This window comes from Lynx rufus, unplaced genomic scaffold (genome assembly GCF_022079265.1).
Source record: "Lynx rufus isolate CCGP_SWC_20201006 ecotype Redwood Valley unplaced genomic scaffold, mLynRuf1.p SCAF_3, whole genome shotgun sequence".
Classification (NCBI taxonomy): Eukaryota; Metazoa; Chordata; class Mammalia; order Carnivora; family Felidae; genus Lynx; species Lynx rufus.
In genome coordinates this window covers 27,179,289-27,206,683 of record NW_025814845.1, presented here as the reverse complement: position 1 = coordinate 27,206,683, position 27,395 = coordinate 27,179,289, and the positions used below count along the sequence as shown (strand labels likewise).

Below are 27,395 nucleotides of genomic sequence, written 5' to 3'. Positions count from 1 at the left end.
AATAATCAAAGCTAATCACTACTGATGCTGACAACCCCAGGCCGTGATGCTTTTGTATGAATGAAATGGTAATACTCATGTCATACCCCATTCATATCACGTTGTTTTAGCTAAAGCTAAAGCCTCAGGTTTCCCAAAGTCTCAAAGCTTATGCACTAAACATCAACAGGGCTCATCAATGATGGAGGGGCTTTGGTAATTGTTATTTTTTTTTCTTCTAGTTTTGTGGTTTTTTACAGCTTTTTTTAAACGATGAGTCTTACTTAAGGGCTTACTTAATAAGATTTCCGTGAAAACTGGGGCGCCCGGGTGGCTCAGTCAGTTGAGCGTCCAGCTTCGGCTCAGGTCATGATCTCACAGTTTGTGAGTTCGAGCCCCGCGACGGGCTCTGTGCCGGCAGTTCAGAGCCTGGAGCTTGTTTCCGAGTCTGTGTCTCCCTCTCTCTCTGCTCCTTCCCCCGCTCGTGCTCTCTCTGTCTCTCTCTCACAAAAAAAAAATAAACATTAAAAAAAATAAAAAAAAAAAAAGATTTCCGTGAAAACTGATTTAAGAGTAGGTTGTTTTCCAAAGGTAAAAAGGCCCTGAATTCTTCCAGTGATACTTCATGTTCTCTGCACTGCCTCATTTCACTACTAATAAAACACGAGATTTTCCCTATTTCAAGATACCTTTTTGAGAAAAGAAAAGTTGGTGGCAGCCGATGGTGGATGTGATTCTATTTTTAATTTATTCCAAGCTTCTCTGTTTTCTTACTGATTTGCTATCATCAGCATCAGGTCGCTGCAACCCAGTTTATTTTGTATTGTTAGCTGCAGGCTCTACAGCATGTGCATAATGTGAATTTGTTGCTTGGAGTCTGGCACAACTAGTTTACTTTTATGTAGATAACGATAAAAAGGGGGGTTCTGTATAGCCTATCTTTCCTTTCCACTTCGAAAACGACCTCAACTGTTAACATGTAAACAGAGCAAACGCTATCACAAATGCTATTAAATTTGGCTGAACTCAAGACAATAATTCTTGCAGAATGTATATCTCTGAACCACAGAGGAGCCCTCAAACCCAAGAACGCCTTTTATGATCTGCTTCATGCTTTTCCACCTGTCTCAAATAGCACATCTATCAAAAAGACGCCCTTCAAACAACTTTACTTGGAAACCGCCAGTAAAATGTTGGCAGAAAAAGCCTTAAAACCTACCATGACCCCTCTCTAGGGCAAAAGAAAGAGTGACCCGGCTTTACTAGGTTGTATCAAACCAGTGCTGTGGCTCAGGGAACACCTATTATCCCACTTGAATCTGAGCTCTTCGGAAAGATCGTTCCTGCCGATCTTGCGGAGATGACGAGCCAGCAGGCGAAGTTTATCGGTGGAATTTGGGAGTGATTTTTTCCAGAAGCAAAGGAGTTCATGGATCTGTTCTGTGAGGTCACCAGGGGTCTTCAGTTTGATGAGCTGGACGGTGCTGTGGCGAAGAGGGAGGGAGGAGGAGAGGCGGGTAGCATTTTCTTCGGAGAGTTCCTCTGCCAGCCAGTACAGCAAGTTATCCCATAGGGCTTCTGTCAGGCACACAGGGACACGCAGGGTTAGGACACTTTCTCGGGCCATGCGCTTATCTAACCGTCCACACCTGTGCACGGGAAGTCTAAGGGCTCTCTGCTTTGGCCTCTGAACAGTGGAAAGATTTGGAAACTCCCCGGCCCACTGTTGAAAGCCTTTGGATCCCTGCCATTTCGGGGGTCTTCTCCCCGAGGGAATCACCTATTGCAGGGGGACTAGAAATGCCCCTCAGGTTTTAACTCCCCTGAGATCCAGGAGGGCTTGTTGAGATGGATTTTAGGCACTGCCCCAGAGACTCTTATGAAGTAAAACTAGGGTAGGGGTAAAATTTGGCATTTTTAGCAGTTCCCAGGTGATGCTGGCACTGGGGTCCCCAACCATACTTTGAGTAAGTAGCACCATGGTAAAGGATACTTCTAGGTTCAAAACTATTTTTCTTAATTAGTACCGATCTGATACATATACCAGCAGAGGAGCGCTTGGGAGGTTCAGACAGTTAAGTGTCTGACTCTTGATTTGGGCTCAGGTCATGATCTCACAGTTTGGGAGATCGAGCCTGGTATTGGGCGCTGCTCTGACAAAGCCTGTTTGGGATGCTCTCTCCCCCTCTCTTTCTCTGCCCCTCCTCTACTCACACTCTAAATAAATAAGCAAACAAACTTAAAAAAAAATTATACCCGCTACACAGTCCTCTCATCACCACCCAACTATACACACACACAAACTCCCCAAGATTCAACCCAAAAAGCAGTTCTGTGGAAGGTCCTTTATGCCAACATTTCCCCTGACCTTTGAACTATTTGGAACCACAAACATCTCCTCTGAATACATCCTGGAAGATGCTTAGGTCTACCACCTAAACTCATGATTCCATTTTTCTATTGTTTGGTTGTTATCTTTTTTTTTTTCCATTGTGTTACTCCCAGTTATCACTCCCAGTGAAACCCCTAAGTCCTCCTATCTTCCTGCCTCTGTGCCCCAGCCCAAGCCCGTACCACTATCCCAACTCTTGTCTGGTCTGATGTCAGTAAGCATTCTGCATGTGTACCTTTCACTCAACGATTCCTTTGTGAGTAGATACCTACTCACATACACTGCACTTAACACACTATGAATCATGCCATTTTGGTGTGAAAACTACTCAGGAAACAGAGCCAACGCATCCTCGCTCTCCATTGTCACTTTCGAACCAACATTCTGCTTCCCTCATGCAATATACTCAGGCTACATGGGTAGGCCTTCCTCTCACCGTCTGCTAAAACTCTGCGGAATCCTTTCTTTCTGGTCTTCCTAGTGCTCTCCTAATTACATATCACAGCAAATGATTTTCAGTCTGCACCTTCTCTGATTTCCAGAAAGCATTTCACTCCTTCCCCCGGGTTCCGTGGCCTGCCCTCGTTCTCCGCACCTCTCTTTCCCTTTCGTTGACTCTCTTCCTCCTGATTCTGCTGAATTACTACTTCCTCTATCTGGCCTTTTCTTTTTCTGTCCTCTCCCCTGAATGAATACATCAACATTCACTTTCATAACCATTTCCTCTAATGTGAAATATCCCAGCCCTGGTATATCTTCATCCTTGGCTTTGTTTCCCTAAACCCTGGGACAATTCATCTCCTAATTATCTTTACCAGTATATATCACAGCCAACCCAAGCTCCGTATTTCTAAAGTCACAATCAGCTTTGGGCTTTTTCTGTCTGCACCTGATCCTTCTTCACTCTGTGCACTTGTTAGTGAATATGACCACTCAGCTGAGTAAGCTGAAACATGTAACATTATTCAAATTTCTCAATGCCTATTTCTTAACCCCCACACCCATGTCCTAACTCTAAATATAGCTCAGATATTTCCCCTCCTGAGCAGCCTTACTGACAATCTCAGTCATGTCCCACCTCTCTTTTTCTGGACTATTGCAGGCACCAGGAGTCTAAATCCCTGCTACCAGTGCTGAACCACCTTAGTCCTCCATCAACTCCTAGACGGTTGCAAAGTCTAATCTGATTTTACCCATTTCTTGTTAATACGTGTCACGTAGCTTCCTCCTATTGCTTGAACTTCTTAACTTGGCATTTAAAACTTCTAGTTTTAGCCTGCTATAACCTCATCTACCACCATCCTTCCCGCAGCAGCTTGGTTTTGAGAGATGGCGCACTGTCACAACCTAGGACTTCCTAGTACACATAGGAAAGATAATAGCCTTGTGGTCTCTGGCGGTTGTTGACAATAGTAGGGGGAACGCTTTTCTGTGGGCATCAAACTCTTCAAACATTAACAACACTACTACACTTGCCAGGCTTTCATCTACCACTGTTGCTTTTTTAGATTTGTTGTTGGGTTTTCTTGGTTTTGGCTTTGGTACGTTTACTTTTGTTTTTGCCACATCATCTGCTCTTTCTTTGAAAATGGTTTTTATTGCCTCTGAGATGGTGCATAACACTAAGGTGTATGCCCATCCTCACTTTTAAAGTAATTCAGCAAAGCCTGCACATTTTCTGTACAAATTCACAAAGGTGACCCCTGAATGGAATGCTATGCCATCAGCCATGGGCCTGACACACAGTAGTTGAAAGATACTCAAGTTTTGAAGGCCAATAAAGTATTGCCTTAGTGACCATTAACTTTATAAAATGAATTGTTTCAAAGCCTAAAGCAGAATAAAAATGTTAAATTCTACCCTGAAGCCTTTATCACTGTTATGTAACTGAATGATGCATAACCATGATCAACTCCTAGATGTTTCTTTCCTTTTTGTGGTTTCATACCAATATACCTCTCTTTAAAATCTACTGGCCTTGGGGCTCCTGGGTGGCTCAGTTGGTTAAGTGTCCAACTTCGGCTCAGGTCACGATCTCACGGTTGGTGAGTTCGAGCCCCATGTCGGGCTCTGTGCTGACAGCTCGGGGCCTGGAGGCTGCTTCGGATTGTGTCTCCTCTCTATACCCCTCCCCAACTTGTGCTCTGTCTATGTCTCTCAAAAATAAATAAATATTAAAAAAAATTAAAATCTACTGGCCTCAAATGTAGAATTGAAGTGACCACATCTTAACTCACAATTTAATAGAAAACATTTCAGAACAAACTGTAGTTATTTACCAAACTAAGCAATTACTAGGTATCTTTGTCAAAATAATACTTAGCAGGTTCATATTTCTTGTAGATTTTAACCATTTTAATTACATTCACATTTGAGAATGTTTTGTGCACATGGTTTATGTGCACATGACTTCCAAAGGAAAACTCATTTATTTGTTGTTTATGATTGTTTGTGCAAAGTCACTCCTTTATCCTTTTGTATACAATGATTCATATACATATAAAATATAAGAGGAAAAATAGCACCACTGTAATGAGGACAAAGCAAATATTTCTTACCTACAGGATCTGTAGAAATTCTTTTGGTACTCTGTGGACGGCTGATTAATTTTTTATGCTATTGGAGGAAAGGAACACAGAATAAGCAGAAGAAATCATTAATTTGTGAACAAGCTACAAGTAAAAATCCATCTGACCCTCACCTCTATTTGAAAGGAGTACTGAACTGCACACTTTGCAAAAATAGATTCTGTATTTAGGCATGCATGCTCAGAATTGCTTTCCAATGATAAAGCAAAATATATTAACCCAGATCTTTCAGCAAATTTAAAACTACATATTTAAATATTATTATAGCAGTCACATTAACTCTGAATAAATATTTTCCAGTTTCAAATTTGAAGCTGTTAAAAAATAAAATTATAATATAATATAATATAATATGATACAATGAAATAAAATTCGAAACTCTTAAAAGCAGCAAACATAAAGCAAGCTACCTCTGTGCAACAAATGCAGTATTTTGTAAAAGCCCTCATGGGGAAGGCACCTTGCCCCAGCACTCAGCACAGGGTCTGAGTACTCAAACAGTAATTTTTGTAAATGAATGAGTGAATCAATGTGCATACACGATGCTAAAAATAATCATGTTTTTGAGCAGATATTATTCTAAAACCAATATTTTTTCAAGAATATTCAAATATATAATCATTACTTTTCTCCACTGTCTGCAGAACGGTTTGTTCTCCGTTAACAGGGGATCATGGAAATAGCACAGGAAATAAAGTAACAACGCCTGGGTTTGGAAAATTTCTCAGTGCTCTGGACAATTTATTTGCCTCTCCTATCTCAGCTCTGAAAGGTGATTTATTAAAAAAAAAAAGTCTCAAATACCTGTCTACAAATGTTCAGAGCAGCTTTATTTGTGTCAGTCCCAAGCTGGAAACACCTAAAAGTTTCTGCAGTAGTGAACGGTCAAACGGACTAAGGCCCATCCACACTACGGGATGCTATTCCATAATAAAAGGGACAGAGCATTGATACAGGCAACAGCCTGCATGGACCACAGGGAATTATGCTGAGTGAAAAACTCCAGTCTTAAAAGATCACATATTCTATGATTCCATCTGTATGAAATTTTTGAAATTACAGAATTACAGAAATGTAGGATAGATTAGCAATTGCCAGGAGTTACAGATGGTGGAAGACAACCATAAGGGGGGTTGCACAAAGGAGATCTTTGTGGTGAGAAAATAGTTCCGTGTCTTGAATGCAGTGGTTACACAACCTACACATGTGATAAAATGTGCCTAGAACAGTGTCTAGAATTGTACACACACACTGGATCAATGTGAACTTCTGGGTTTTGACATTGTGCTATAGTTATGTAAAATGTAACCACCGAGGAAAACCAGACTTCTCTGTACTGTACTCTCCAACTTCCTATGGATCCATAATTTTTGCAATAAAAACCTTTTTTCCAAGGAGCAAGTTTAACTACTTTTTAATTATTTGGAACATACAGATAATACTGAAGGAAAAAATACCTTCTACAAATAGTTTTCCAAGTTTCATGTAGGTTTTTAGAAGGCGGTCTGTAAAACCTGACATAGATTTACATACATGCACAAGCATTCGTGACAGAAACTGCTACCGTAGTGATTTACAATGGAAACAAGTTTTGCATGCGTTCACTGTAAAGAATATTTCAGGGGCGCCTGGGTGGCTTAGTTGGTTAAGTGTCCGACTTCAGCTCAGGTCATGATCTCACTATCCATGAGTTCGAGCCCCATGTCAGGCTCTGTGCTGACAGCTTGGAGCCTGGAGCCTGCCTCAGATTCTGTGTCTCCCTCTCTCTCCGCCCCTCCCCTGCTCATGCTCTCTGTCTGTTTCTCAAAAATAAATAAATGTAAAAAAAAAAATTTAAAAAAAAGAATATTTCAGTGATCCTACCTAAGGTACTGGTATGAACAATGAAGTTGTTGATAAGCTAGTATTTCTCATTGATACCGTCCAAATGGTCAAAATAACACACGTATAAAAGCATACACACTAGTAGGTTAAAGAATTTCAGAAAATTAAGACCTGTAATCAAAGTTAACTTTTAATGACGATGTATTCATACAATATTTAATGCCACCAATTTTTATTGTGAAAATGTCATTAGCTATAAATGCCTCACTCCTATAAGAACGCGCTCAAGGCAAATGGCCTCTACCATTTAATGTAAGAGTTGAAATTTTTCTTACATTTGAATATTTTCCTCTCTAAACTACTGAATTGCCAAGTGCCTGGTCAAAGGCAATCCTCATATATCTTTAAAATAAAAACTTTTTTTAAACGCTTACTTCACAGCAATGATACAAGGGTAATCTAAGTGTGTTATGCTAACACATAGCACACTGGTTCACAGGAAGATTTCAGTACAAGTGGATTAAATGTGAATGTCACATTTTGTGAGTATTCTTGTCATATACATCATATAAACATGTATATGAATTTTCCTTTAAGAAGGTTTTTTTTTTTTATTTTTTTTCAACGTTTATTTATTTTTGACAGAGAGAGACAGAGCATGAACAGGGGAGGGGCAGAGAGAGAGGGAGAACAGAATCCGAAACAGGCTGCAGCCTCTGAGTGGTCAGCACAGAGCCCGACGTGGGGCTCGAACTCACGGACCGCGAGATCATGACCTGAGCCGAAGTCGGACGCTCAACCGACCAAGCCGCCCAGGCGCCCCTCCTTTAAGACGTTTTAATGGGAGGGGTGCCTGAGTGGTTCAGTCAGTTAGGCGTCCAACTTTGGCTCAGGTCATGATCTCACGGTTCGTGTGTTGGAGCCCCATGTCGGACTCTGTGCTGACAGCTCGGGGCCTGGAGCCTGTTTCATGTTTGGTGTCTCTGTCTCTCTCTGACCTCCCTGCTTGCACCCCCCCCCAAAAAAAATAAATAAACATTAAAAAAATGTAAGTTTTAATGGGAGGAAATTAGGAAATAACATAAGAACAGCAAAAGTTCAAGTATATTAATACTACAGAATTGCAAAATAAGCAGACATAACTTGTGAAACATCAACTATATGCTTAAACCTCTCAAAAAAATTGAGAAATAGCAACTTAAATAGTGAAACAGATTCTATCTTTCCCATCAAAGGGCATATGGCCTGCATTGAGTCTGGGAAAAGAGATACTGTTTTTTCTTTGTATACATAATGACCTCCTACCCCTGTCCTTCTTTCTTCAGAAATGTTTCATAGCATCTTGATGCACTGAGAGTGATTCTAGTGTTTAAATATATGTATTTTCCCATACGTGAAAATTCAAGCCAAGTCCTTCTTTTGGGGCTCAACCTTAGAGTGGATTGTAGCAGCATGGAAATCTCGGGCTCTTGGACACTTGAAGGCACTGTGCTGGGTCTCCCACTTGGCCCCTTCATCAGGGATTTTTAGTGTTCCCTTCTCTTTCCCTCCGTTTCCCTTCCTTTTTTTTTTTCTTTTGTTTGCATGATTTTTGTCTCTGCACTATTTTTGCCTTGCTCGCCATCTTTCAAATCTCACTGGTGCTCAAGGTCAGGTCCCGGCTGAAAGGGGAGTCTCTGCTTGTCCCACGTAGTGTTCCCTCCCACAGATCCCCAGTATCTACGTGTGGATCCCTGGATGCCTTCCTTGGTGGCAGTGACTCTAATTTTTTCCTACTTTTCTCTCTTCCTTGTTCCAATCCACAGGTGTCATTCTGTTGCATTTCTCAGGTTTTACTATTTGCTAAAGGAAGGGTTGCTATATATATTAATATTGTGTATTTTATTTTGCTGAATGCAATTTCTTAAATGCCATCTTCAACTTGTCACTGCTCAGGAAGATGGTTGGCAAAACCTAAACCTGTCTCCCAAGCTCTCCCTAGTACACATCTACCTTGTAAAAGGGTGTAGTCGGGTGTGGGTAGCAGTTTTCCCTTCCCTATGAACCTCTCAAAGCCATCAATGTAAAGTTATTAGTAACTCAAATATATACAGATGTGTCTTATTTATACTGCTAGGTGAAACACAGGCCTCATGAAATTAAAAGTGGTTAAAAATTTTTTGGAACCAAAGAAAAGTATTCACACCTGAAATGGGTGTTAGGTCTAGTTTAATAGGCCACTGTTGTTAAGACTCAGTTGCTGACTATTCTTTCCATGTTGCCTAAATACAACCCTGGTACTAACTCTTGAAACTAAGCATACCATTTATTTATTTGTTTGTTTATTATTTTACCCCACATTATTTCCCATAGCACCTTCAAAAGTTTCCCTTCATTGTGCTTTTCACCACTCCAAGAACTTGCCATGATCAGTCTGGGCTCTATTTGTTAGATTGTAATGTCTTTGGGAACCAATCAGGTATCTTGTTCCTATATTAATTCTTCATAGTGCTGTAAATGGTGTTGCATGCATGGGGTAGTATAAACTGTTTATGTGATGATATCTTCTCTTGACTTGAATGATCTCCTACAAATCCTACCATATTTTTAAGGCACCAAATGCCACCTATTTTATCAGCTACTCTAGTGCCTGGTTTCTTATTGGAGAATTTATACACTATTACTCAATTTATCTTTTAACTTAATATTATCCTGTGGTGTTGTTAATGCCATTCATAAATGCCTGTTTTCCCTCCCCCAATGAGGCTTTCAATACTTTACTGTATCCTTTTTCTTTTACAAGCAAATGAATAGTTTTATTAACAGGGCAACAGTTTTTTCCCCTCATGGTAGGGTTTCGACCCCAAAAAGCTGTCATCTGCTCCATAAATTAACTTATGGCTGGACTACTTATGGAACCTTGAAGATACCTATTCCCTCTCCATTGTAGGGTCCAATGTAGACAGTCCTCATTTTTTCCCCGAACCCTTCAAGGGCCTTTATAAATACTTCTTTCATTTGATGCCCAGAATCCCCAAAAATGCACCAGGGTATTCCATCAACTTGTAGAGAATACCAAGACCTTATGTTCTATTCCAGTCTCTATCTCAAAGAAAGCTGAGTCAGGCTATCCAAACAAACTGACCAAACAGTTACCTCGGTTAGTGAGTCACATGAAACTAAAATTTTGGACAAAACACGTCTCTCCTTCTTTGGCCTCACACAGAATTTTAAGTCTCAATATATCGATAATACTATCTTCTGTTCCTTCATCTGAGCCATCCATCCTAGCCATATCAGCCCCATTCACACCCCCCAGCTGAAGTCTGGTCCCTTGTTCAGCTTTTTTAGCAGTCGTTTCATGGAGTTGGCTTCTAGAAATAATGTAGCTCCTTCAGCACCTCCAGAGCTGGAGAAATCCAATTCTAAGTATCATGTGTTACACACAGACCCAAAATTCCAGGAAGCTATTCAGTCACACGAGAAAGAGCAAAGCACCTCAACACAGACTAGGTTGATCAATACCTCACTGCCATCTTTAGAATCTCCTAGGCCTTATTTTTGGCCTTTGCATCGTTTAGTCACTCAATCCTCAACTCCATCATTTGGATTCTAAAGATGATTCAGAGTGCTTTCCTCTGAGGCCTTCAGTTGGGTTTTTATTCGGATGAGTAGACTGCCCATTTTCAACAACTAACTCTGCACATAAGCTCTCCACTGCACTCTAGTGCAAGATGTAATACGCTCTTGCATCTTGCTGATGACTGGAAGCAGAAATTGCTTGACATCTTCCTTAGACTCCAGCACATCCACTCTCTCTGGTTCTGACAGTTTGATGATGACCAACGGTTGCATTTTTCTTGCTACTCAAGAACTATAGTATCAATGTGAGTAGAGAAGCGTCAACAAAATGGAGTCTTCGCTGTCAATCCGAGCTCTGCATGTTGGGGCCTCTTTCAAGACATGACTTGTGCCTCTGTTTAAATAAATTTTTAGACCCTTGATGGAGGTGCTTCTTCCCATGGTCAGAAACTACTATGTCAGAAAACCAAAACTGAGATAATTTTTGTGTCCCTATAAATGTTCTGCTTGACCAGAAATGCACTATATCCAGCTAGCCAATCCCCAAAGATCAAGCCAACTCTGGGCCTCTTACCTTAAACAAGATTGACCCCAGGGCTCCAGCCAATCAGATATTTTCCATTTGTTTCCCCTTGTTTTTTATTCATCCTATAAAAGCTTCTTGCCTTCCACCCCATTTTGTAGTTCTCTGAGACTGTCTACTTCATGAAGTATTAAATAAGGTTTATATCACCTCAATTGTCTTCTTCAATCATTTTTAACACCTCTTCATGGACACCCTGCTCATAGAAACTATTATATACTTTTCTGTATCCTCTTTTATATCAATTCTCATATTTACCAAATGGTTGCCACACTATGCCCTCAATAAATACATGATAACCATGAAGATGCCTTGCGGACAATCCATGAGGATTATTATCATCCTAAATGTAAGGTCTGCAGTTTCAGCTGGGACCAGGGCTGCTCCGCCACGTTTTTATGTATCCCTGAAGATTTATCCAGTGTTCCCTACAGAGGATACTTCAAACTTTGACCAGTCTTTGCAAGACCTCTACTTCTCCCCTAATTTCCACTCTCTCAGCTAGGAGATTTATCTTCTCACTGAGAAAATAAAGCAATAGTTCTCAAACCTTAGTGTTCATGAAAATTACTCTGAAGAAAAAGGCAAAAAGAAGTAAGTATACAGCTTGATTCAGTTTGTCTCAGATAAGGCCTTATTTGTAACAAGTGAACTGGGTGTTTCTGACACTAAAGTATGGTGGCTGCACTTAGAAAAACACTATCAAGTAGGACCTACATCACTTATCAACTTGTCCCCCAAATATATCCTAATGGATTCCCAGAAGAATGAAAGAACTACCTTTATCCAAAAAGTGATGAAGATTTCTCATATCGTATCAGGACCAAAGTGAAATTCTGATTGTTTCTTACCTACAGAACACTATAAGAAGACAGCAATAATAATTTCTAATTCATAAATTACCTTGCAGGTGTCACACAGATGACTTAGCTCTGGTGCCCATCTCCTCATCCAGAAACTCTAGCTTCTGACACAGGCCACTCTAAGTATTTCTGGCAGTCCCATAGGCTTTACTCTCTTGGTAGCTACAGTGTTGTCCTAGTAACCCCACAATGTCAGGCAATGTAGCCCATCCATGTTCCTCTTATAGGCATAACTGTTTCCCTTCCTGGGCCTACCATATAGTGTGCCATGATGGCTTCTACCCATATTGCACTTGTGCTCCAGAGGTATCATATGGACACATTGTTGGACATCAGTGGTGACCACGGGTTTTTTCTACTGCTATCCTGCCATTGTTCTGCCGGATCCCAACTTGCTCCATATGCAGCTCATGGTTTTCCCTAGTTTTCTCCTAAGCAAAGCAATTCTCCACTAGTGGCCACCCTGACCCCTCCTGGTACATACGTTGTGTGGTAAAATGTGACAGGATGAAGAAAGTGGTTCCCTACCCATCGTGTTACATGACAGTAGAGTGATGTTGATTGTGCCCTGATGTGTCACAGAGGTCAGTGAAATAGGTCTTCTGTTTTTAAATTAAAACCTTTCTCTTTAGGACACAATCTTGAATCCAAGGGGCTGAACTGAGAAAGAGATTTCACTAATAGCTACAGCACTCTATTCTGATAACATCTGATGCTTAAATATATATCAACATGCTATGTATTTAACATAGAGTATCTAACATATATTTATATGTATTTAATAAAATATATTTGTATAATTAATATACAGTTGACCCTTGAACAATGCAGGTTTGAATTGCATGGGTCCATTTGTACATAGACTTTTTCGATAAATATAGCACAGCATAGTAAATGTATTTTCTCTTCAGAAAATGTATTTTCTTAATAACATTTGCCTTTACCTAGCTCTCTTTATTGTAAGAATACAGTATGTAATATATATTGCATACAAAATATGTGTTAATCTACTGTTTATATTATCAGTAAGGCTTCTGATCAACAGTGGGCTATTAGTAGTTAAGTTTGGGGCACCTAGGTGGCACAGTTGGTTAAGCATCTGATTCTTGATTTTGGCTCAAGTCATGATCTCAAAGTTCTGTGGGATCAAGCTCCATGTTGGGCTCTGTGCTGATAGCATAGAACCTGCTTGGCTCTCTCTCTCTCTCTCCCTCTCTCTCTGCCCCTCCCCTGCTTGCATGGGCCCTCTCTCTCTCTCTCTCTCTCTCTCTATCTCTCACTCAAAATAAATACACAAACATTTAAAAAAAAAGTTTCACGTGGATTCTCAACTGTGCAGGGGGCAGCACCCCTAATTCCCATATTGTTCAAGGGCCAACCTTATATGAAGATGTATGTGTGTTTTTAAGCAAATTTACCCTGACCCCTGCAAATAGAATTCTATCAAGTCATATCTCATTTACTTCGTTACTTCAGACCCAATGAACAAGGTCAATTTCTTACCCAGAAATTACCTCAACACTCACATAAACAATCTTCTGGGCTGGTAAGCCCTCAGTACCCATTTATCAGGCAAGGCTGAAACTCTCAGAATTGAGTCTGCTTCAAAGTTATTTACAAATTCTTTTCTTCTTGATTATCTGATCTATCTTTTCCAAAAGCACTGTGAGGAAAATGAAGGAGCTCTTACTGGTTTCCTCTGTGATCTGTGAGGATAGCAAAGACTCCAGAGTGGTTGAGGTCTCACGGCTGAGACCTCAGAGAGAGTGAGTGGAGGGCTGAACCCAGCTGTGATTAACTCTAAAGCTGGTGCTTTTTTTCCCTAATACAAGGCTGCTCCAGCACACGAGCTCTCAGGTAAGACTGGACAACCTCTGTAATTGTTGGCTCCTGAGAGTTAATCCATGCCTTAGTTTCCTAAACTTTAAATTTATTGTCATTATCTTATCTATTTCTTAGGTTTATAATGAATTTTAAGTGAAATCAAATAATAAACTTTAGTTGAAATAAAATGGAATAGCTTGGCTGGGTTCCTTGAACATAGTGGGACACAAAAGTTACTTGTTTTTGTCAGACCTCTCTTGGCAGAACTAGAGACCCATTTTGGATGCAGAGAGGCTTTGTATACCTCCAAAATTCCAATACAGAGATGATTGCCCCAAAATCCATTTCTAACTAAAACTAATCCTGTAAGTATAGCTTTTTTTGTATATACTTGATCTATACTTGTAACACTTGATCTGAGTGTTATAGCTTTTTGTATAGCAAGCCTTGATCTGAGTGTTACCATGACATAAAAACACTGGAGACCATCCCTTTCCCTGTGGTCTCACAGCCAATCTGGGCTCAGCCCCTGCTGACCATCTAGTCTTTGACAGGACTTAGAAAGAAGCATAATGTTTCAATCTTGGCCAGGATTCACCCTCATTATATTGTGCTTTCAGGATGCTTAGGATGATGGTCGTGTTCACTAAGTTAACCTCACTCTAGAAACGTGTGCATGAAAAGCAGAGTGACAGACAATGCAGAGCAAACAACTGCTATGTTGGATTGGCTTTAGGACTGATTTATTTGATAACTTAAGTCACCACTGTGCACCCGCTTCCCGGCCTAGGACAAACTTGCATCAAATTAGGAAGTTCATTCAGTAAGGACACTGGGGGGAATATTCCTACAGGGATCACCACAATAATCCACAAAACCTAATGTGAAATTTTAAAAAGGGGGGTAGTCAGAACAACTATGGATCCTTCCCACTATTTCACACATATTTTGAAGTGCTAGGTGGAAACTGTGACATAATATGACGGTATCTTTGAATCCTATAGCAATATCCTATTTTAAATTGTATCCTATTTAAATTGTGGTGCCAATGGTAAGGGCACCCACAATAATACCATTGCTATTGGAAAGATATAGAAATAATAAGAGGTAGAAAAAAAAAAGAAATAATAAGAGGTAGAGATTTTCTCTTTAATTTCTACCTGTCTGCTAGTTTGGGGGATGGGGGGAGGGTCCCTATGGTAGAACGAGTTCTTATGTAAAGTAGTGTGAAAACTTTCTGACATTTGAAGCTCCATTTCACGTGGATGCCACCGAGCACCGCAGATCAATGTGAGTCAGTGAAATATGACAAACAAACAAAAATGCCATGCTGATATTATTTTTTATTTACTCTAAGACAGAGTAAAGAGACTTTCATAAGTCTCTTTGCGTAAAGAGACTTTCACTGGTTAATTATCATGACATGTTGTGGCAACAACTCCTCCATCCAGCCTTAACCTCCACACCCTTCCCACCCCCATACACATATTGCAGACGTTTCTGGTAAATTGGTCATTTATTTTGTAGTTAGAAGATATTCAAGTGAAAGTATGTGAATACTAATAGATCAAGGAAGTATATATAATTAGAATGTTTGTGTGTATCTTTAGCACAGATTTTATCAGAAGCCTTTAAGATAATATAACTAAGTACTGGTTTTCACTGCCTACTCTTACTCTGTATTTATCTTGCATAGAGGTCTCTGCAACTAAGTAATTACTGCCATTTGCTTAACTTGAGTTCCTTTATTGCATCATAATAGTAAACTGTATATTCTCAACCTTTATAATGTACAACTTCTATAAAGTTCTTAATGGCTTTGCTTTGTAAATAACTTAGAATATTGATCAAAGAAGTAATCTGGTACAAAAGATTAACATTAGCAAAAAACTTTGTGCCGCAGTTATGGGTCCAACGTTATTACAAATCAAATCGGAGCTAATACCAGGGTTGAGCAAGGATGTACTCGTGTAAAGAACTGGGCTAAACTTCCAGTTTCCAATCAGTCATGTAGGAAGCTGGAAGTTGCCACTCTGTCCTAACACATAAAAAACGCTGAACAAACTAAAAAGTCAACAACTCTTTTTAGATCCATCAGACAAGTGAGGTCACAGGACGAACCTCTGTCCCCATACCTGAGGAGACTGACAGCTGAGTACAGAATGTTACAACTTACCAGAGAAAAACCCATCAGTAGAAACTGCCGCTAGATCAGTGCCAGGTAAGGAAGCCTGAACTATACTTGACAAATTGCTGGAGGCTTCATGTGAACAAATTTAAGAGTTAAAAACTTCACAGGGACCCAGTCAAGGGAGACTGACACACTTTTGTGAATTTTACCTCCAGGACCTCAGCCAGGTTCTCATAGTGAAAGCTAAGAAAAATCCCCCTTACTTCCAGCAGGGATAGGGGGAAACGAACCGCTTTGAAACATACCAGAGAGTTCTGTTCTTCTTAACAATGTCTATCCTTAGTAGAAACTGTATAACCAGAGCCTGATCTGCTGGGGTTTTATTAGAGCCTAACTGACCCTAGAGAAGGGAAATACCCAAATCTAGGTCCCTCTAACTTTTTTTTTAACTGTTTATTGTTTTAATTTTTAATTTTAATTTCTTTAGTTTCATTTCAGGAGTAGAATTTAGTGATTCATCATTACATATAACACCCAGCGCCCATCCCAACAAGTACCCTCCTTAATGCCCATCACGCATCTAGCCCATCCCTCCACCCAACACCCCTCCAGCACCCCTCAGTTTGTTCTCTGTATTTTGGAGTCTCTTATGGTTTGCCTCCCTGGTCCCTCTAACACTTTCCACGGGGGAAGGGAACTACTCAACTCCAACGCCCTGTAGCCATCCTGTTCCACAGGCTGGGGACGTTAGGAAGTGGGCTAAGAGGCACATGTGAAGTTCATAGACAGAGGTACAGGCTCATTGAACACTGAGACCTCATCATAAGACTATTGAACAGCTCCCCTACCCCACACTTACTATCACATTACTCAAGGCCTATTTAAAGTAGTTCCTTTTACCCAGTACATCAGGATCACTTATCAAGTAAAAATGAGGCAAAACCACAAATTGAGGAAACAAAAGTGTCAGAGCCAGACCCAGATACGTCAAGGATGTTAGAATGATCAAGCCAAAAAGTTTAGAAAACTTGGAGTAATGTGCTAAGGGCTCTAATGGAAAAAGTGAACAGCATGTAAGAACGGATGGGGAATATAAGCAGAGAGATGGAATTTCTGAGAAAGAACCGAAAAGGAATGCTAGAGATCCAAAGCAATGTAAGAGGAATTGGGCTAAACAGGTAACTATTATCATTTCATTCCAAACGCATGACAAGAGTTTGAATAACTGTCATCCCCATTTCACAGATGTCACTTCTCTGAGGTAACATGGTCTTAAACCCTGGGTCTGTCTAAAGCCCTAACCCAAAAAGTAAATAATATTGCCTCCAGATAATGATATCAGCTACTATTTTGTGCTATTTATCATGTACCGGTAATTACCGCAGCCATTTAAAGTATATCATATGACCTTGGTATATTCTACTATATCCATAACCTTGTGAGGTAGTGGTTAGGTACAACTACAATGAGGTACTTTACAATGAGAAAACTGAGGTGTAGAGAGGTAAAATAGTTTGGCCAAAAATGTACACACTAAGAGATGGATATCATACGTAAAATAACATTTGTAAGAATACAGGTCATTTATTTTTAACCTGTAAGTTAAAACATGTATGGAACGTGAAGGTTGTAAGGCAAGATGTTCTCTGAACGATTCTAGTACTTCTTGTGTTACACTCACCATTTACATATATCCACTTTACTGCTCCGGACTGGGAGCCAGTATCAGGTGAAGGGAAAGAGCTCTGCTCAGCTCCTAACCCTACTACTTATTAAACTTGTGATCTGAAAGTATTCCTTCGTGCCTCGCTTTCCTCACTTACCACATGATAATAGGACCTGCTTCGTAGTGTCATTGACAGAAACATTGAATTCTTTTTTTTTCTTTATTTTAAGTAATCTCTACAGTCATCATGGGGCTGAAACTCACAACCCCCAGATGAAGAATCATACACTCTACTGACTGAGCCAGGCAGGCACCCTGAAAACACTGGGTTCTATCAGGTAACTTAAAACAGGACATTGAATATAATAAGTGCTCAAGATAATAGCTGTCATTACTTAATTTTTTTCTTTAGAAGTACTGCTCTTAACCTACAAAATACAGTTTTTTAAAAATGTTTATTTACTTATTTTTGAGAAAGAGAGAGCAAGTATAAGCAGAGAAGGGGCAGAGAGAGAGGGAGACACAGAATCCAAAGCAGGCACCAGGCTCTGAGCTGTCATCACAGAGCCCACTGTGGGGCTTGAACCCACAAACTGCGAGATCATGACCTGAGCTGAAGTTGGACACTTAACTAACTGAGCCACCGAAGCACCCAACCTACAAAATACAGTTTTAAAAGGAACCCATATTTGAATCATAAGTGGAAAAAACATTTCACTTAAATAACCACATGAAAATCTTAAAAATAAATACAATTAAACAATATTGTTGAATTCTGTTGCCAGCCAAGATTTCTGAGCCTAAGAATTATTCTCTGCTTGTTAACAGGGGAGATTTTGTGTTAGAGAGATGTGAGAATATGCTAACACTAACCTGAGATCTACTCAGAAGATCAGGGAAAGGATTAGAAAGAGAATAACTCCCTCACCATGTGAATCCATTTTATTTAAAGCTGGTATGTTATCGTCCTTCAAAAAGAAAAGTTCTTGCAATTCCAAAATTTAGAAAAAAGCAGTATAACTGAACACTCCCTTTTATTTGCTAGGAACCATCTTTTGCTATAAACATATATGTAACATATTTTTGTTCTTTTAAAACTATAGAGGATATTTGGAGGGTATCTGAGTTATAAATCATCAACAAAAAGCAAGGAATGTGAACTCATGACCTAAGCCAGAGAAAGCTGGAGCCTTCATCATATTAAAAGGACAGTGATGATCTCTGCTCTGGAAAGGAGGTTCTGTGAACTGATGTCACCACGTGAGTTAAACAGAAGACCTTTTTGAGCTGTTCAGAAGTGACTGCGCATTTCACACCAAGTTGACAGAGAAAATCTGCTTCTGAAAAATTCCAAATAGCAAAGGAAACCACCATCGTAGTCAATGGCTGCTCTATTCCAAAACTTAGTTTCAACAAAAGGTACAGCCAGTCTGGCTCTTTGAAAAGTCTGGAATTGCCAAACACCCTGAAGGGGCAGAGGGTATGAGAGGCAGCATGACATCGTAATAAAAGTGGCAGATGTAATGTAAGCAAGGATCTGGCTTGCTCAGGGAAAAAGGGACATGGGACTACAAGAAACAGGAATGACTTTGAAGTGGGTCCTGACACAGCCTCTGGCCCTGTGAGGTCGTGCAAGTTGAGGCAAGTCATTGAAATTCGCTTACTACACTCTCTGAGACAGAGACGATGGTTCCTACCCGCAAAGTATGCTGGGAGGGTAGCTTGAAATCAAGCACACGAGCTACGCTGAAAATTCAACCAATTGTGGCAGAGACAAAGACAAATGCAATGTGTGGACATTTCTTGAACCTTGTTTTTGAACAAATTAACTATCAAAAGAGAAAATTATAAAAAGAGAAAATCAAGTAAGAATTGCTAATATTGTTGGGGGTAGCAATGGTATTATGGTCTTTTTTTAAGTCCTTACCTCTTAGGAAACAGAGAGAGTTATTTACAAGTAAAGTGACATAGTATCTGTGATTTGCTTTAAAATATCCAAACAAACAAACAAAAAAAACCACAAAAAACAAAAAAACCCAGGGTTATTAGAGGAAACAAGAATGGCAGAAGATGATGGGTCGATGTAAATTCATTATTATTTTCTCTATTTTTGTGTGCTTTTGAAAATCCCCACCCCTTGCTTTTTCATGATGACTTATAACTCAGATACCCTCAAAATATTCTCTACACAGGCTTTTAAAATAAATAAATTAAAAGACACCAATATCAGCCAATACATATCCTCTTGCTGTTTTCATCGTGATATTGTTGTAACAGCACAGTCAGTGTAGAACTTCCTGAAAGCTTAGGCAGAGTGCTTGGCCCACACAATAAAAGGAAGTGCCTTTATGTAGAGAAATCTGAAGACCAGCATAAACCCACAGAGAAGTAAGATTAAAGTGAAAGAGAGAAAGAGAGAGAAAAAACCGAAATCAGAACAAGAAGAGCTGACCAAGAGTGGTCTAACTTAGAGATAAATCTAGAAATTAAGTTTCTTCAAAATGAAATCAGACCACTACCAATCCCAGAAGAAACCCGAATCCGTACCTTTGTTGAAGCTCAGGTCTTTCTTAGTCTTAAAGCCGTGCATATTTTGCTTGCAGCCAAGCTTATGTTTTATTTTCATTATTTTTTTTTCAATTGCTCCTTGGAAAATGGCTCTTTTTAAGGCTTTAATTTGATTGTGGCTTTGTCAAGAGGAAGAGATTAAATATCTCTCAGCCTTTGAAGGAGTCAGTCACAAAAGGAGACAGCTTCAGGACCCTGATCACCAGAAAGACCAATTCAGGAAACCCCAACTGATTTAAGGAGCTTGGACAGATAGAAGGAAGAGGCTTTCAGAGATGCCTACAGATAGGCTGAGAAAGGTTCTGGATAATTCAGAAGATATATGTAGCATATACATTGAGTCAGTAAAGAAAAGTTGTCAAAATCAGTCTGGAATGGATAAATATAATTTAGAAATTAATGTTCCCATGTTCATTTTTTGTATCTACCAATAGGCAAAGCGGTACCTGTACCCTAACTACAGTGAGGTTTCAGTGACACAAAATATACAGAGCACTTCAAATATGCCTGGAACATAGCAAACACTGGGAAATGGTAACTACTCTTAATATGCTTAAAACTTTGCCCACTATTCCAAGCAATTCTGGCAAAAGCAGACGTCTTTGATCTATAAATGCAGCTACGTGGGAGACACTATTCATTTTAAAAGCAGCCGAACAAGTCAAAGATACATAGCACTGTTAACACTTTTATGAAGTTCTACCTCCTCTCTCTATTATTCCACTTTTAAATTACAATCCCAGAGAGTTTTGGTCAATCGTCAAGACCTGTCAAAGTGCCTGTTCAACTCTGAGCATTATTTTTCTCTAGTGTGTTCTGATTTCAAGATTCTAGAATTAGATTCTAATATCTAATTTCGAATTTGTTTTCTAACTTCCTGATGATTTTTTGTTTTGCTTTTTCTTTTCTTTTCTGTTCTTTCTTTCTTTCTTTTTCTTTTTTTTTCTTTTTTTTTTTTTTTTTTTTTTTTTTTTTGCTTATAGATAGGAGTAGACTTTCTACCGGAAAGAGTGATACGAATGTTACCGGGAAAGGCTTGGATAGCCACAAACATCTTCCAGGTCTGACCACAGCTGTAAAATCCCCATATTAGTCATTCCTTTGAGGGCATGACAGGCTTTTGCTAAATGTTAACTGTTAGCTGGGAAAGGAAACAGGTAAAGCTTTTGTCAGCTGTTAAGGCTCCTTCATTTGTCTTATCAATTTCCCCAGCATTCATTTATTTAATAAATGCGTTCACTTATTCGTTAAATAGTTCGACAAAACATTATTGAATGCATACCAGATGGGTTTACAAAATTAAGCGAGTTATGCCTCCAGCCCCAAGGAGGCCCACTACCTAATTGTGCTCTTCTAAAGAGATGATCATAGAGCTAAGTGTGGAGTCAGTGCTGTCCCAAGGGCAGCTGTGTGGGAAGAGCCTCTGAGGTAGTTAAGACCATAATGTGTAAAAGAAATGAGACTTTAAGTGGCATTGGAGCAAAAAATGTCACTTGAGTAAATGTAATATGAAGGGGTTGAAGGGTAAGTTGTGGTGATTTGTGAAGGGCTTTATATGCTATGTATAAGACTGATAAAACCACACTTGTCTTTGAGAAAACCACCCTGCCAGGGTGTGATGTAGGGCAGTAAAGGGAGCTGGTGGTAAGCCTTCAAAAAGGAAGTAACAACCATCTATTGTTTAGGGCAATATTAGGGGGAACGGAAATGAAATGCAAGTTTGAACGCAATTCCAAACTAAAGTCAGTGAAACTCTATGTTGTATCACAGGACCATCGCTCAAACTGGTGTCCTAGGAGGCACCCTAGGAAGCACCCCCCCCACAACTTTCTCTGGCTCCTAATGTCCTGCTACCTCCCAATCCCCACACAAATTCACTCTACCACCAAGTCCAGTTGGTCCCAAATCCTAAATTGCTCTCTGACTCTGTTCTCTGCCTGCCACCCTTACCACCATGGTCTTAATATCAGGCCATCTCTCCCATGGACTATTTCGTTAGCCCTTTATTTTACTGTTGCTAAACTCATCTCTTTCATAGTTATTCTTATACCCTGTCACAATGATACGCTAATGAAATTTGATCATGTCACCCTCCTGGTTAACATTTTCCAATTATTTATAGGATAAAAGATTAGCTTAGTTATCAGTTAATAAGATACCTACTTCTCCATCCTCAGTGGCCAAGGGATATTTTTGTTTGCTTATACACTAAGGATTTCTGGTTTGAATCTCTACTTCACATGTGTCCTTTGTATCATGAAACCAATCACATTCTTTTGACAAATTTTGACAAATTGTGTAAAAATTTCACGGAGACATTTGATTGACTTATCAAGGCATTCAAAGCCCTCCATAATCTTTCTCCAATTTATTTCCAATGTGATTTTTCCAAATCTTCTACTCAAACCACACAGATCTACACATTGTCCTTTCATAAAACACATCATCTGCTTTGCCACTTCAAAGTTTCAGCTCAAGCTATCCTTCTTGTGTGGAACTTGCTGCTTTTTTCTCTGTCCTTTCCAGGACCTAAACATTCTCTACATCTGTCTTGCTCTGTGAAGTGTCCCAGGTTACCTCGGCCACAGAAATCACTCCCTTCTCTGAAATGTCCTGGCACTTAACATCTCCACCATTCATTTGCAGTTAATCACCAGTTTCTGTCCTGTGATATTACTAGATTGTTGTATTCTATTATTATCTATCTCTTGCATTGTTTTATAATGTTTAAAGTGTTTGTGTTTTATTTCCTGAACTGGACTGTAATTTCCTAACGCTAGGACTTTGACCAATATTACTATTATCTTTTAGGCCCTACATAGTATCTCATATATAGTTGGTGTTTAATTAGTATTTGACATGTTGACTGACATTTCTACACAAAAACATTATGGTTGGAGTTCATGAGCTAGAAATTGTTTGAATTAATGAACATCATCTTTTACTTAGTAAACATTATTTTAGGAGAGTAAGTGCAAACACATCAATTACTTTTTTTGTTAAATTTTCCCAGAGAGACAAGAATATATGAGTTTGCTTTATAAAACAATTCTTGGGCACAAGAATTGTAGGGCACAATTCCTGGTTTAATTATACTGCCTGCTGAGCACAGAAAACCTTCCCTTGTATGAACAGACCATGAAGGAGGAAGAATGAGGAGGAAGGGTCAAGATGGACAGGTAAAGAGAAAGGGGAAGATAGAGAAGAGTAAGGGAGAAGAGGAGGAGAGGGAAGAGGACAAAGGAAAGGGAAGGGGTAGATGAATACGAAGGAGAAGGGCAAGAGAAGGGAAAGGTGCTCTTCTGATTAAGTTGGTGGGCAAAGCTGCTTCCAGAAAAGGATCCTGTTTCTAACTAAACCAGTTTTGATCATTTTCACCCTCAAACATCTCATGTACAATATAAACTAGATTTTTCAGTGACATAGTCAAGACTGTCTTTGAAGGCCATTCTGATGGCTCAGAGGAAGGTAAGACTGCAGTCACAGAGGGCATGTCAGCAAAGAGCCAAGGAGAGCCAGAATTACAACACTGGGAAGAGAGGGCTTTGTAAACGTTTCACAGGTTAAGAAAGAAAATTGACGTGATATCTCTCCTTACCAAGATTTTAATGACTTCTTTCCATAATTGACAGGGGTGGTGCATAAAGCAACGTAAATGTTATTATAATTAACTATAATATAGAAAGCATGAAACTAAGTTACAGAAAATTCCAAAATCACCATTAGGTTTACAATGTCTCCGCTCCACTACACCCCCCCAAACACTCACATGCAAAAGCCAACAAACTCTGATTCCTCTTGCACAGTTTTATTTTAAAAGCAGACACCTTTTAAAATCTGCTTTCTTCAGGGCTCCTGGGTGGCTCAGTCAGTTAAGTGTCTGACTCTTGATTTCTGCTCATGTTACGATTTCATGGTTCATGAATTTGAGTCCCACATCGGGCTCTGTGCTGACAGTGCAGAGCCTGCTTGGAATTCTCTCTCTCCCTCTCTCTCTTCTTTTCCCCACTCATACTGCTCTCTCTCTCTCAAAATAAACAAACTTTAAAAAAAAATCTGCTTTATTCATAGCTGGCAATGGACTATTAAGTCCCATTCCATTCTTGAGCCTTAATCCAACTTTGTAAATTATTACAACTAAAAGCCTAAGTAGAAATGAAGAGACTGTGAGTGTAAAGATGTTCAATAGCTTGGGGTCTTCACAGTTTTGTAGTTGAGATCGTCTCTTAGTGTCTCATATGCCTAGAAAAAAATCACTGAAAAACATGTCATTCCTGAAAGGACAGGGAGATGGCAATCCGAAGTGGTGAGAAGGTGAAGTATATCACTTCTAATGAGGTAAATGGTGCACCTGCCTCTGTCTGCTTCCTCTCTTTGACAACGCAAGTTACTTCATGTGGTGAGAAAGCAAGTGTTGAAGCAGTATCATTATTTACTAGAAATCACATGTCATGAGTTCAGTTTTTTTTTTTTTTTTTAAAAGAGGAAGTTCAGACTAGGCAAAACTTGGGTCAACAGATGGCTTACGTAAATATGTAGGGTAGATATGACTAGAAAACTACGGCCCTGACAGCCTCCCACAGAAAACAGCCACCAGACCCAGAGCCCCACCTCTCCTTCAAAGCAAAGCCTCCCAGCAGACAAACAAGAATGAAAGGCAGTCACAACTCAACCTAGCACAAATAACCAAATGGCACAGTTACCTTTGTGACGTGATTTCAGAAGTACATACGCACACACCACTTCCTTCCACCTAAAAAAGAATCTTTGACAGTTTTTTGAAATTGCCCTGTTTCTGCCAAAGCACACATAGACGTAGTGTGAACTGAGTTTCCTTGAATATTTTGTAAAAGAAGAAAGTTTGAAGCACAACTTAGGAAAGACGTAGAGACCAATCCTTACTCTTTTCCTTCATACATTTTCACATGTATTGATTATGTGACCATTTTCGGAAGATTAGATTGAAATGGAATTATCATGAAGATCCTCTTTATCTCTCAAACCTAATCACCCCTCTCTGCTCCTCCTATGAGCATTTGCCACAGAGTCCTTGGTTAAAATCTCATGCCCATGGCAGTCTGGGAACATGTTGTTTCCCTCACCATGGTGCTCTCTTGGCCACGCAGGCAGATGAGCTTCCTGTCACTGTTACTCTTCGGCCCAGAAGGGGTCCACAGTGAAGCCTGTGCTGGCTATCACATCTGTAAGCATACATTACAAATTCTGCCAACCCTCTGATGCTAATTCATTTTCCTTCTCGGCACTTCTCACTTTGCTCTTCGCACTTTGGGTATTGAAAATACAAGCTCTATTTGAAAGTTAATTCAACCAATGTATCTGAGCACCTAACCTATGCCAGGCACTATTCTAGGGCCCTGTGGTGCGGCAATGGACAACAGATAAAGGTCCTTGCCCTCAAGAAGCTCACATTCTAGTGGTGAAGTAATAGTGTTCCTATGATAAACATAATCAACAAGGAAATAAATGTTAGGAGGTATCGATGCTTTAGAGGAAAGCAAAACTACAGAGCAAGTTAAAGAGGACCAGGATTGTTGGTTTGTGTGGGTAGGAGTACATTGCAATAAGAAATAGAATCAGAGAAAGCCTCAGAGAGAAGGTGAAATTTGATCGAAGAACTGAAGGAGGTGAGGGTGTTGGCCACGTAGGTATCTGATGGATGGAAGGACATTCCAGGCCAGGGAACCACGAACATAAGGACCTGAGGCAGAAGCATGTGTGGCAAGTTCCAAGAACATCAAGAGGGTGTTGTGGCGAGAGTTGAACAAGTGAAGAGTGGGGGAGAGAAGGTCTTAGCATCAATGGGAGTCAAGTTCAGACACAGTCTTTTACTCTGAGTGAAACCAGGAGCCTTTGCAAGGTTTGGAGCAAAGTCAGAAAATGATCTGACTGATGGTTTAGAGGCTCATTCTGCCCTCTGAATTGACAATAATCTGTGGAGAGGTAAGAGGAAGAGACCGTACCTAAAGGAACACTGTTGTATGTCTGGTCCATGGGATACAAAAGTGTTTGTTGAATGAATTAATATATGCATGAATGGAATTTGGAGGCTAAAGGATGAGACAGAGTCCTTCACAAGCATGAAGTAATGGGTCCTATGTTTTCACATCTTTGGGAATCAGGCAGTACATTAAGATCACAGATTATAATTATGTGTATGTGAATGTGTATGTTTATATACATACATCTAAATAGTTACTGCTTATCTTCTGTGTGAAAAGCACTTTTAATTTTGACAAATGCCTTCATGTAATTTATGCTACATGTACAAATGTGTGCATAATGTAGTGTTCATTAATGCCAAGCTCCATGTAATAGGGATATTTTCATTTCCTGAAAAAGAGGATATTCTACTACTGTGAAGCTGAGGTCAATTTTTTTTTTTTTAATTATGAACTTTTTGGAAGAAATCTGTCCTCACAGACTAAAGGTCTGGTTTCAATTCCCATTTGGGTATATTACTTTGAAAAGAGAGAAAAGCTTGTATAGCCACAGATTTTTTTCTGAACCCAAGAAACTTCTAGTAAAGATTTAAGCATGTAAAAGGACCAAAAGGGTGAATCTGAATAGCCCTATGCAAACCCATCTGGAAGAAAAAGGAAGGACCAAAGGCTATGAGCAGTAGATTCATATATGAAGATCAGCGGAGTAAAATGTACTATGTTTAAGCAAGCCAGGGATGCCTGGGTGGCTCAGTCTGTTGAGGGCCAGACTCTTGATTTAAACTCAGGTCGTGATCTTGAGGTTGTGCAATCAAGCCCAGCAACAGGCTCACACTGAGCGTGGAGCCTACTTGGGATTCTCTCTCTCTGCCTCTCCCTCTGCCCCTCCCCTGCTCTCTTTCCCTCTCTCAAAATAAATAAATAAACATCTTTTTTAAATGTCCATATAGTTTCAAGATCCACAGTGTCAAAACTGGGCAGTCTTAAGATTTGAAGAAATCGTCTCATCCCTCTAATTATTCACAAATATTTATCAAGCATGTACTGTATGCCTGACACTGGCAATGCAAATTGAAAGAAAATTAGCTCTTGGGCAAGATGAAAATGTTTTACACTTTTAGTTTATAAAATACAAATATGCATACTCTGTATCTGTGATATTAAAATTTAGTGGGGAGGGTTGATTAGAGGAAAAGATGTCTAGAGAGACTCTTTAGGAGGGCAAAAACAAACAAAAAGACCGAGAAATATATATCTACTGAGAAACAAGTGATGATAATACAATACGGTAACTGCAGCAATAGGGGAAGTACAGGTGTTGTGGAAACCAAGCACATCAAAGTCGATATGAAAGGGGAAATCAAGGAAGGCTTCCTGGGAGAAGTCACACCTCAACAGAGCTGTAAAGGATGACCACTAGGATTTGTTCAGGCAAGCAGAATCAAGGCAGAGGAAG

General features: G+C 39.7%; 1 protein-coding gene across 1 annotated transcript in view; it reads right to left on the bottom strand.

Annotated features, from left to right (window-relative positions):
- Positions 1 to 1,209: 1,209 nt before the first annotated feature.
- Positions 1,210 to 27,395, bottom strand: part of DTHD1 (death domain containing 1) — a 65,272-nt gene continuing 39,086 nt past the window's right edge. Inside the window, exons 9-10 of the mRNA XM_047092417.1 lie at positions 4,930 to 4,987; positions 1,210 to 1,557 (exon numbers count right to left, since the gene is read on the bottom strand). Of these exons, the coding sequence (XP_046948373.1) occupies positions 1,211 to 1,557; positions 4,930 to 4,987 (405 nt within the window). The 3' untranslated portion in view covers position 1,210. The remainder of the gene's footprint in view (positions 1,558 to 4,929; positions 4,988 to 27,395) is intronic.